General features: G+C 32.6%; 1 protein-coding gene across 1 annotated transcript in view; it reads left to right on the top strand.

The window, feature by feature from the left end:
* The window catches only part of LOC128239462 (uncharacterized), a 41,206-nt gene that overhangs the window by 16,840 nt on the left and 10,831 nt on the right, over window positions 1-13,535 (top strand). The window contains exons 10-14 of the mRNA XM_052956107.1: window positions 259-385; window positions 927-997; window positions 8,166-8,421; window positions 10,135-10,283; window positions 13,118-13,214. Coding sequence (XP_052812067.1) covers window positions 259-385; window positions 927-997; window positions 8,166-8,421; window positions 10,135-10,283; window positions 13,118-13,214 — 700 coding nt within the window. The remainder of the gene's footprint in view (window positions 1-258; window positions 386-926; window positions 998-8,165; window positions 8,422-10,134; window positions 10,284-13,117; window positions 13,215-13,535) is intronic.

Genomic DNA, 13,535 nt, shown 5'->3' on the forward strand with positions numbered 1-13,535 from the left:
AAAATAACAAAGCATAACAAAGATCCAAATAATAGTCATATGCATAAATCTAATGTAAATAGAGTGTATTCAAAATATTTAGTGTTAAAAATTCGGAAACATTATCATTAAGATGATTTTTTTTCACTAAGAGGAATTATGCGTCCGGCCCCTGATATCCTACTGTCATATTAATGATATTTTCATGCTCGTTTTCAAAAATATTTGTTAAAAACTGATATAATTTCATATTGATAAATGTTTATTTTTTTACAAAAGAAAATAGATGGAACCGCTGTAGTTTCTGGATCTACCAATGAAAATGTTATGCTGTCGGAATATGATGTTTTTGAATTGAGATGTGGCCCTACCGCTGAGTGTGCAAATATTCATTTGACATCAAGTGGTAAGTTGAACGGGCTCCAATAGCTCGAACAACCTTAGGCGTAACAAGCAGCTCATACCATTAAGCTAAATTTATACCTAACCATAACGTAAATTTCATACTCAAACTTAAATTTATACGTAAACATGATGTTTCAAAACAAAAATTGTTTATCGTTATAATATAAATAAAAAAGGTTACTCAGTTTGTACCAAAATGGAAAATGTGTGCTCAGCTTCATCCTGTAATAACGGACTTCTGATTGTAAAAGAACTCGGGGCCTGTTCTAAATGATCCATATCAATGTAGAATTTATCTTAATACAATCCAGTTACTTTATACATGTTATAGCGAGATGAATATTTTAAGCGTGCTTGAACATGGTGCACTTTGTGAATCGTTGCAAGAGAGTTTTATAGATAACTATTAATTATTAACTATATATTAATTAGAATTGCGCTACTTATCATACCTTTTTTTCCTTTTTTTTCAAAATATTCTGATGTCATTGATACCATACACAATAATACAACTAGCTTAATACATAACCTTTATTTTTTAGAACCGTTTGTTGTTTTGGTTACTCGGGCTACTGGGACTTTTTCTAGCTATGACGAAGACCTTGCGACTATGGTATGTACAATAACAATTTTAGGCGCACGTAGATTGTAAGAGGTTTTTTATTCGATCGTGTAAAATAACGTTATCCGTTACCAACGAAATGAATGCTTTAACGTATGTTTTTTACTCACAAGACTAGACATATATTTCATTTGAAAAGTAAATGCTTTACGAATGAATAAACTATCAAGTCGACACCTTGGTTCGTTGTAAAATATGAATCTAAAGGTTGCAGAATGTGCAGTTAATGTTTATTGTATCACGTGTTGAAATCATGTTTTCCAAAAGGAGTTTCTTGTATGTTTGCTTCAGTTAGAATTTTTTTGTGAATATAATTTATAACAATTGCAGAAATAAGGACCCTGCATTGTTTACATCCACAAGTGTTGCACTTTCGCCTAACTCCCTTTTAAGGCCTATATCTTTAACATTGAATAAATAATAATACCACATGCTGTTTAAAATTATTGTAGTTTGTACCCACAACACGACATCTACAAACCGAGTACACTCGTTAAATATATGTTTGAGGGTGAATGTGGTGTTATGGTATTGGTGTCCGCCTCTCACTCAAGAGGTGGGTTTGAACAAAACTAGGAGAACTTTCTTATGACTTCTCAAAATAGACACTAGAACGGACTCGAGCTTTCGTCACTATCGAGCATTAATAATTTAGTAATAACTTAGAAGAAATGTCTGTAAGGCCTTGACCTACATATGTTTTCAAACAGGGTTATCTCTAGATGGTTGGCTACTGCATTTGTTTGTACAATCTGTCATTTTATTTTATTTATGATAAATGAAGCTCGAGCGAATACTGGGTTCGCGAGGAGGGAGGGAGCTGTCAGCTTAATTACATACATAGTTCTGGAGTACTGATTTAAAGTCACTCAAACCAACAATTATGTAGGTCCACCCATCAAGTAGCCAACAGTTTAACCGATCTTCCGTCGATGTGTGCATACGGCTAGAAAGATTTCATTTCAAACTCTTCATACTCACTTTGGCAGATTCAGTTGCTTTTTCAACGTATTGTTAGCTAATATAAAATGAATGCGTCTGTGCTACATCTGTTTGAACCAGAACACTTGTCTCCTTTTAATAAGTGTCACAATATCGAAAATAGTGAAATATTATATGATCTCACAAATATTATATGATACACATCATGTACAAACGAACGTAAATGGGTGAGTTTGTGATGCGTCTCTATTGTCCAGAGTGTTGGCCTCTATTGTATTGACATGGTACGTGACCTGAAACGTTTATTTGTATTGAATTCATTCTACACAATATGTAAGGTTCACTTTAAATATCATCAGATAACCATTAATAGCATGGAGATACTCATACAGAAAAGTGTTTGTGCTGCGACTGGTACAGCAACGTGATCATTTGTAATTGTGTTTTTATGGTGTATTATTATATATATTGTTGTACAGGTGAATTTTCAAATATGGGTAAGCATAACATGTAGTTAAGCGTGAATTTCAAGCCCCATTATCTGTTTTAACTTTTAACAATGTATTCAATACATTTTACAAAATAATGAAATAAATTTCTGCTTGCATAATGCCTCTATTATTATTTAATGTACTTTTTATCATCATATTAATGAAATTGAGTTTATGTTTAAACTTATCACATTGATGTACAAATGTTTCAGATTTTCTATATATATATTTGATAACATAAGTCGTCAGTGAGTACCGTCTATTTTGACAAAAAAAAAATGTTGTTCTTTGTTTATGTTCTCTTTGTTGCGTGTAGGAAAAAGAATTTATCGAATGTTGATAGTGGGCATGTCTTCTTTAAGGGGAGTAGTTGGCCTGCCCTATTTATGGGGAGTAGTAGGCCTGTCCGCTTTGCAACGAGCGTGTAAAATAGATCGCACAATCAAGATATAATTTAATATTAAGCAATAATAACATATCTAATGCAAATACACTCCGTCAAATGTGATTTATCAAACAGTTATTGCTAATGTGATACGATATTTCACTGGTAAGATGAACCTAAGTAATTGAGTCATGGAAAACACACTTACACCGTTATATATTCAATTTAATTCAAATCATTTATTTGATAAAGGCCACCGGCCCGAAACAATCGTTATGTACAAACAAACACAAATGAGACAATTACAGGTGAATGGTGAACACAAGTTGCATGTGAAAATTATTTGGCATAGAATATATGTAGTGATAAATGTGCATATAATACCATGCACAAAGTAGAACAATCTTATATATAGTTATGAATAAATATATATCAGTATGGTGTTTTTCAACACTGTTATGGTAAATTATTATTTACAAATTCTTCCCTCAATTTTAAGGCATAGAAGATAAACATTGCTAAGTTATTAACTGTGCTATCTGTTGTTGTGTTCAGAAAGAGATGAAATTTATGCATGTTCGGATTATTGTAATACTTTCTGGGGAGATATTTGATCCTCAGATCATTAAAAATAGTGCATTTCATTATGAAATGGTACTCAGTCTCAACCTCTAATTAACATATTTTCATAGGGAGTATTACTATATCTGCCTGATTCAACTTCTAAATTATGGGCGGAATACCTAAGTTTAGCTAAAGCACTTCGGAACTTTCTTATTTTTACATTATTTAAGTATGGTGCATGTCTTTAATCCCTGTTCAGATTTCTGAATAGGCTTATGAGATTCTGATATTAACCTTGTCCAATCTTGCATGTATTGGTCTTTAAGTCTTTGCACAATGTTGCTGTGCCCCAGTTCGTCCATATATTTGAGCATATTATAAACAAGGCGCACAAATCTATCATTTGGCTTATGTAGTATCTTAAGCCAATATTTTATTACTTTTTTCATAGTTTGTATATACATCGGAAATCTTCCACAATCATCAAGAACTGCTATGTTTGTTCTTTTCTGAGGGACACACATATAACTTTTACACGCGTATATTTGGACAGATTCAATTGTGTTACGTTTTTCAGTACCCCATAATTCTGAACCATATGTTAATATTGGCGCTTTTTTTGTATCAAAAATCTTAAAATACGATTTTTGGTTAAGTTGGCTAAATTTGTATAGTTTTGATAGCAAAGTACTAGCTTCCCAGTAGTTGCCTGTTCATTTGCCATTCTTGGGAATGATAGTTGTTGTGAAAGTTATCACCAACATATGGGAATCCGTTTATAACTTCAAATCGTTCCTTATTAAAGTACCACTTTTCAGTCTTCGAAAGTGTGCCCCCATTTTGTAGACCATGACTTTTGTTTTCTTAGTATTGACTGTAATGTTAAACTCCTGTGTAAAATCTGATATTTTGTTAAGTATTCTTTGAAGGCCTACTACAGTGTCAGCCATTAAAGCTAAATCGTCTGCGAATAGTAGGCATAATATTTCTCGCCAATCAGGGAAGAGCTGAATCCCTTTTAGTTCGCTATTCTCTATTTGTTTAACAAACACATTGACAAAGAATATGAACAACATCGGAGATCAAAGGCAACCTTGTTTTAAACCGGTTGGGCAATCAAATTCATTTGACTGATGTTATTATTAGATCAGATTTTGGCTCTAACTCTAATAGACATTGATGTTAGGGATTTATATAATCTACCGTATACACGATTAGATGAAAGGTTTCAAACAATTTATGTGCACTGACTGAGAAAATCGACATATGCTACGTACATTTTACCTCCCTTTCTGTTCAGTTTATTTTCAATCAAACCCTGTAAAATAAACGCGTTATCAATTGTACAGTATCCCTCTCTAAAACCAGCTTGTGGCTCTCTTATTTTGTCAAAAATATTCGCAAAAAAGTCAATCGTCTATTAATAATATTTGTATAAATTTTCCCTAACACGTTGAGTAATGATATACTTCTATAATTGCCGGGGGATGTGCGCTCCCCCTTCTTGTATATAGGTACGATTATTGATTCACACCATTGATCTGGGAACTGCCCCTCCGTAAATAATTTGTTAAAAATTGTCCGTATAATCGGTAAAATTAAATCAATTGAATGAATATAGAACTCTTGGATTAATAAATCATTTCCACCGCTTTTACCCCGTTTTAGGTTTTTTACTGCCTGTAATATTTCATCATCAGTAATTTCATCATTAAACAAAGTATCTGCTATATCATTGCTGAACTCAAGATTGGTTGATTAATGCAAGACATTTTCTTCATTTATATTACTTTTAAATAGGTTTTCAAAGTGCTCTTCACATTGTTGTATTGATATTGGGTTGTCATACGTTTAAGTTTTACCCAAAAGTACTTTTGATCATCGCATGTCGATATAAGTTCATTTAATTATTTATCATAGAATGTTTGTTTTCTCTTGTCGCATGTATTTCTAAGCGCCCGTTTTGCCTTAAGTATTTATTTAGATTTGCAATTATGTTATTTCTTCTGAATAATCGCAATGCTTTATTTTTAAGGTATTTCATGGATACACATTGTTTAGTATTACGTTTAACAAGCTTTTTTGCACAAACCTCGAAGCATCTTTTAAGATCAGCATTAAAATCGTTTATTTCCCTAGATATGCTTTTATTCCCGTTATTAATTTCATGTATATATTGTTGGGTATAATCTTGATAAAAACAATTTGTAATCTGATTTCTAAATTTTAATGTGTTACCCTCACTAAAGTTGAACTTCTTACATGGTGTAGGGTCTATGTTGACCTCTTGTATATATGCATCACATTTAAATGAGAACATCAGCGGCATATGGGCTGAATTACTCTTTTCACTTATATAGAAATTGCTAATAGTGTTAAAAATATCGTCAGAACAAATAACGTATTAAATCACTGCATCCATTTGGACCAATGTATGCGTAATCTCCCTTGAAATTATCAGCAAACAGTCTACCGTTGATTTTCTTTAAACCAAACGTTTTGCAAAATTCTATCAATTTAAGGCCAAAGTAATTAGTCTTAGAATCTAGTGAAGATCTAGCAGGAATGTGTAAATCATCTAAAATATCTTCATATGGTTCTAAAATGTTAATATGTGGGTTAAAATTTAGTGTTTCTGTTAACGAACCAGTACGTGCATTTAAGTCTCCCGCAATAATGAAGTTATTACCAATGTCAATGTTATACTCGTAAAGAGTTTGTTCTAACATATCTATACCTTTGTTAAATTTGCCTGGTAATAATTTGACTGTCAGTATTCCTATTAATGAACGTTTGATCTATCTTTATAAATATAACAAAATCGCAAGTATCGAATATTCTTGATACATATTTTGAAACTCTCTGATTAATATATACCACAATACCTGACATTGCTCTACCAAACAAAAATCTTCTAATAGCTTTACAAAAAAGACAATCAAAATTTGTAAACAGTTTTGGTATGTTATCCTCTGATTCTATCCAGGTCTCTAAAAATGCAAAGATATCTAAGCTAACTAAAAACTTAAATGAATCGTTGTCAAAAACAGTGTTATATTATAAATACGTATATCATGGTTTTTAAAAAAAACTATTGATGCAAAGCATCTCAGGGCGGCGTGAAATACCTTAATACGGTGTAGTTTATACATATATTGTTAAGGACAATCGGATATTAATGAAACCATCATTGTGTAGTAAAATTGTTGTAATTGCAAGAACTCAAATTACATACTTGTCCTATTTTCGTTTCCCTTATTTTGTATAAATAAAATAAACGTCCAAAATAAGTCGTCCGACGGAAATGAGAAACGCTGAGGGCGCTTTTTTAAGAATTGGCACAAATAACATTGTAGAAAAATAAGTGAAACTTTTGCTTTTTTACGATTATAAACAGTATGGCATAAATACAAAGAAAAGAGAAAGAAATAAGTAAGTTAAATTTAAAAAAAAAAAAACATACAAAAAGATATCATAAAAGAGAACAAAAACTCATATCGAAATCAAACTTAGAGATATGTGATTAATAGAGTGATGAAATATTAAAGTATTGTTAAAGTATCCGATGCACAATTAAGATTGTTGTTTTGTCGTACCATAAACCATCAGGCGTCATGTAACGTTTTGATGCCCGTTGACCGATATACTTTTGTATGGTATCATTCTAATGTTCTTGTATGTCGTCACTCTTCTCTACTTGTTTGAAGTATGTTCTGGTGTATCTTCACCATTTGTTTGAAGTATGTTCTGGTGTATCTTCATCATTTGTTAGAAGTATGCTCTGGTGTTGGTGTATCTTCATCATTTGTTTGAAGTATGTTCTGGTGTTTCTTCATCATTTGTTTGAAGTACGTTCTGGTGTATCTTCATCATTTGTTAGAAGTATGCTCTGGTTCTGGTGTATCTTCATCATTTGTTTGACGTACGTTCTGGTGTATCTTCATCATTTGTTTGAAGTACGTTCTGGTGTATCTTCATCATTTATTTGAAGTATGTTCTGATGTATCTTCACCATTTGTTTAAAGTATGTTCTGGTGTATCTTCATTACTTATTTGAAGTATGTCTGGTGTATCTTCACCATTTGTTTAAAGTATGTTCTGGTGTATCTTCATTACTTATTTGAAGTATGTTCTGGTGTAACTTCACCATTTGTTTAAAGTATTTTCTGGTGTATCTTCATTACTTATTTGAAGTATGTTCTGGTGTATCTTCACCATTTGTTTAAAGTATGTTCTGGTGTATCTTCATTACTTATTTGAAGTATGTTCTGGTGTATTTTCACCATTTGTTTAAAGTATGTTCTGGTGTATCTTCATTACTAAATTGAAGTATGTTCTGGTGTATCTTCACCATTTGTTTAAAGTATGTTCTGGTGTATCTTCATCATTTATTTGAAGTATGTTCTGGTGTATCTTCACCATTTGTTTAAAGTATGTTCTGGTGTATCTTCATTACTTATTTGAAGTATGTTCTGGTATATATTCATCATTTGTTTGAAGTATGTTCCTGTTTTTCTTCTCCTTTGTTTAAAGTAAAGTCTTGTATGTCGTCACTATTCTCTATTTGTTTGAAGTATGTTCCTGTATTTCTTCTCCTTTTGTTTGAAGTATGTTCTTGTATGTCGCCACTCTTCTCTATTTGTCTGATGTTTGTTCTTGTGTCTCTTTTTCATTTATTTGAAGGATTTTATTGTTTTTCTTCTTCATGGTTGAAAAAAAATGTATCTAATTATATTCAAAATTTCGTGTTTATGTGTTTATGCCTTTGTTATTTCAGCTCCTCCCAAGCCACAACAGTGCAGAACGCTACGTTCTCTTCTACCCGCCTAGTTTTGATAACTCCTATACCATGGTTGACCCAGTGGACGACCAGAGAGTTAGCTTTCTTACACCAGGTGGTCTTGAACAAAAAGGCGGGAGCACTGAAAATTACAATTATTTTGATAAAAAGAGGAGTCAGTTTAGTGGATTTACGGGGGATGCTTTTGAAATCATGTCCGATAATCCAATAGCTGTATATGGAGTTTTTCCAGGTACGAAAATGTCACAAATCTCGAATGCTAGATATTTAACGGACACGAATATTAGCGAGTTTCTCTAAAATATCCGAAACGAGGGTTGGGATTCATGTTTTTTCACTCCAGACCATGTTAAATTTTGTTTCCATTCTGTTTCAAGGGAAACTCAATATTTAAAGCTTATACTGGCCGACATTCGAACAAGTTTACTTTTCAACATTGGCCATACAAGAACGTTAACTTGTTCCAGGTTCCCGACAGGAAAAAAAGAGAGTGTCACGGGAAAAAAAATCATTTGTCAACATTTAAATTGTGAAAATAAATGCTTAAACCCGATATAAATTGAACATTTATGAAAGTAACCATGTAAAGTCAAAAAGGACATATTGCAGCATGGCAATCAGTCTCTTGAAAGAAAACAATAGTAAAATATTTAACATTTTGAACTTATTTGAGTGTAGGTATGTACCGGGTTTTTATACTCCATTTTATAAATATGCCCGTGAGTTTGAATTGTTTATGTTTATTTTCCAAAGATCAAAGCATATCTGAAATACAAATTCACTAACATTCTTAGAATTAAAAATGGTAAACAAGTAAGATTAGTGCTTTAATATAAGTTACAGGGAACAATATGGGTATTGCAAGAAAAAGTCCAATTGTATAAATATGCTTATAAATACCCTGAAATCGCGTTCGAATACAAACAAAATATGGCCAGTGACAGACAAGTCTACTTGTATTACAAACATCAATTTCGCGTTTTCAGCATTTACATCCCTTTTTAGAATATAAACTTATCAAACAGAACAGATATACTATACAAAAGACGACTGTGTTACAACTGTCATCAAATAGTAGTCCCTTACATCTGCTTTTTACCCGCAACGACGCGTAGTAATTTTAGTAACATGTTGATGACAAATAGTTCTCCAAATCACGTTTTTAAAGATTATTTATTGACATTCGGTAATTAAAATTTAAATATATATTTGATTTCGCACTAAAGAAATGAAAAACGGCGTGTTATGGTCGTGACTCTTCTGGCGTTTGGGGTTCTAGACAGATTGTCTGCCACATTCACATGAAATGCCTGATCAGTTCCTGACCGGTGTGCAAGAAATCCAGGTCCGGCGTGGTGGATATCATTTGCTTGAAGAATTTAAGGCTAAAGCTTATGGTTATCTATGTGTTTGATAGTCAAAAATCACCCTGTCAATATATAAATAGCTTGTGTTATTTTATATATAATATTATACTATATATATTATAATCAACGTTAACCATATGTGAATAAGTGCTTTAACATTAATAAGTAACTTAACATTTTGTCGTTCGTTCTGTTCTGACATCCAATTGTGATACTAATTATGCAAACATTGAGCGTATGTGTTGTGCACAAAATGCCCATGAAGGCATTAGCCGGATTCAGTTATTAGTAATTACTTACTTTCTGATGTCCTTTTCCAATTGTGTGGGTGTTTAATGTGTAGTTGTATATGCCAATTGTTGTGTAAAATACTTAAAATACCGGTTTGACAGATTAGCTGCATAATTAGGGACATAATGCAACGATCAAATGAAACCACGGCTGGGGTCAGCTGGAAGGTAAAACCACGGCACATTTCCCCTGCTATTTCCGTTATACCCTCGGACCTAGGGGGCGTGGCTACAATTGGCTGGTGCGTAAGCGATGCTAAACTGAGATGATATTATCCTTTTTTACAGACAATGATCCTGCAACCACTCAGGATAGAGCAACCTTCACTCTTCCGTCAATCTCTCAGTGGGGTGTTCGCCAGTATTTCTACGCTACTGAAGGGAGAAAATACGACCTATATTTTGTAGCGTACAAAACCGACATGGCAGAAATAAAGGTATACTATTGAGATATCTTCCTTTGAAAAAGCTATAACTACAGGTCAATGTAATTGAAATTTAATTGAAATTTAATTTTGATGTCAGAAGGCCGCATATAATGTTTGCATTCATAGCAAAGTAAATTTCTGTAAGTCACCAGAAATACAGAATATGTACATATATATCGTTAGCGATGTTATGTACCAGTATGTAAGGTTCATATACAACAATTTCAATTTCATGTAAGTTTTTGCCAAAAAGAATCTGGCTACGGTATTATCTGGTGCCTAGTCCCTTTCATTGGATCTAAATAGTAAATTTAGGGGGTCACCAGCATATTCTACCTCGCTGCAGGAAGACATAACGACCTTAATTTCGTAGCATGAAGTACTACCTAGCAATTATATGGGTCTGCCTTCGAAACGAGTTTAGTCAATCTAGACGTCATTGAGTAGTACTGCATGATGCCAGTTTGTTTGGAGTCATTGAAATGACACAGTAATTCAAATATTGTGTCTATGTGAATTTTATCTTCTTAATGTGTTTTGAACTACAATGTAGTTCTTTGGAAGAGCGCCTATACCGCTTGTTCATGAAATATGGTGTTCAGCGAAATTAAAAACTTTCATTTATACTGAAACAAACCCTTAACGCGGCTTCTTGACATAAAACCACACATTTTGGTTTAGAGTGTTTCAGAATTTGTTAGATTTATAAAAAGCATTTGACATAATGAAAAAAACACAGTCAATGCATTGTGTTAATTATTGTGTTTATGTGTGACATTTAATGTCGCTTCCCTTCAAAATCAAATTATTGGAGCTTAAAGTATCGTTTCTATCAATCTTTTGGTTATGATATAAACCCCACTTTTTTCCATAGTGGCTTATTAAAGGTGCTTAATGTGACACTCTTATTCAGAATCAATACATACGTGTACATATTTAACAAACATAAATGTTGAGTGATAAACCTCTAAATACACACCTAATAATGCATTTATGGAAAATATTAATAACTGATAACTAGATTATAATCGTGAATTTAAAAGCTGAAAACGCAGAAATATTAAATGATTGGTGAGTGCTAAAATATTTACTGTAATCTACTTACGTATCATAAGGTAGAAATACTGTGTTTTCTGTTTCTTTCTTTTAAATTAAACTCGGTATCCTTCATAAGAACCATTGTTTTGACATTTATTCATCCTCCTAAGTATGCTAAAACAATTGTATTAATTGTGGTAAGTCTCATTTGGTTGTAAGAGTGCATCTTTAACTCATAAAACATCGAAATTCCTTTTTAACATACAATAACACATGAATCGTCTCTTTATTTTCATAAGATGTAACAACGTAAGCCATATTTCAATTTAGTGAAATCGCATTTTATGTTTATGGAAATGCATTATTTAGATGATTTATGTGTCATGGTATGTAAAAAAGGGGATTTCGATGTTTTATGAGTTCCGGTCCTAGAAATCAAGCCACTGTCATATTGAGACCTAACTTTACAGACAGCAGTTAAATTTCACTGTAACATTTAGCTGATGCTTTGTACATTTCATATGGAACAATGGTTGTTGCCTTAATTGACATGTCAATAAATTGTTGAATATAATAGCCATGGGGGAAATAAAGATGTTGAGTTGAGTTGAGTTGAGTTGGGGCATTAACTTTATTCCATTTCGCGGTCACGGATATTTCCAGAATTAGTTTAGTCCGTTGAGTTTGAATTGCAAATCTGGCCCCAATCTCGAAATTTCTTAAGCTTAAAAGGCTTAAGTAGCTTATTTCGATTAGCCAAATTACATACTTTAATTGAATAGTGATAGTAAAAAAGTATAAAAACACATAAGCAGTAAATATCAAACACACTTTTGAAAAACAAAAGTAGTGAGCTTAGCTTAATCCTGTCATATGTGACTCAAGACGTTTCGAGAAATTGGGGCTAGCTGTGGTATGCGTATATATTGTCCGAACCAGAAAGCAATCCGAAACATTCTTCCAAAAGTAAAATTAAAATTTGATCAGGAAACAATTTTTTACAATTCAAAGAACATTTTCTTAAAAGATATGTCCAGAATACAATCTATAAATGCTTAGAGATACTATTAATAGCCGTATTCGCACCAAACTCGTTAAAAATAACTATCTCTATCCGGATTGTTCGAATTGCAAGTCCGTATTGATATGTTTTTAATCTGAAGTTGAGCCGGGCCCAACAATCACAAAAACACTAACGTCAAATCTCAATCTCATTCTCAACTAATTTAACCACATAAATGCGAAGTATGATTAAAACTCTTGTAAAATTTTTACTCGTTTTGGTAGCGTATTTTCTGATAAAATGGATTGATAAAAACTTTTTGTAAATATAAATTATACTTCAAAGAAAATTAATTTTAGGGCAAACAATCATAATTGAGAAGATGTTAAAAACAATGAGTTGTTTGAGGATATTTTGAAACTTTATGAACTGTGGAATTTGTGGCAATTAATTGTTAATTAAGGCGTTTACTTTTTATAATCTGTACACAAATTATATGGTTTCTTTTTGTATATTTATTTTTGCTGTAGAATAAACATATTCTATGAGAGAATTCCCCCTTTCTAAGGTGTAATCATTTTTAAGACCATTTGATTTTATGTGGTAAGATGAGTTGAGATTAAGACTGAGATTTGACTGAAATATTTTCTTGATTTGGGGCGATCTGAGGAAAGGATACATGACCATTCAAGAATACATGTATAACAAACTGAAAAGTATCTGGAATACGAGTACAACGAACGTATACAATCTCACAATGATTATCTATTTGCTAGACCAAGATGAACATTAACTTTTTCAGTTGAAACTAGGGACCATAACAACAAGTTTTACTGGACCATCGTTGGGGGACGCAGCAAGCTTTTCCACTAATCGGGCGGACGTCCCAAGAGTTCAAGGTATTACAGTAAATGCATTATTTCTTGTTTAAAAGAGTAACCTGTTTGTCTTGAATTAAGATTGATTCTTATTTTTCATGCGTTCATGCAGTATGAACGCTATGTTGCGATTTTGCTAATTCTTCATTATTTTGCGCGACCGAGCGTTCATAGAAAAATAGAATCAATCCATAAATGTTATTTTGCACGTGTGGTCTGTCTGCGTTGCTTTGTACGTGTTTTCCCTCGTTGATTGTCTGCTAGGCCTCAGCCTAGCGCCTTTAAACGGGGGTTTCTAAAGTGATACTACTGGGACTGTCCATGTAGTCTCCATAGCATTGT

Source organism: Mya arenaria, chromosome 1 (assembly GCF_026914265.1).
Source record: "Mya arenaria isolate MELC-2E11 chromosome 1, ASM2691426v1".
NCBI classification, from domain to species: Eukaryota; Metazoa; Mollusca; class Bivalvia; order Myida; family Myidae; genus Mya; species Mya arenaria.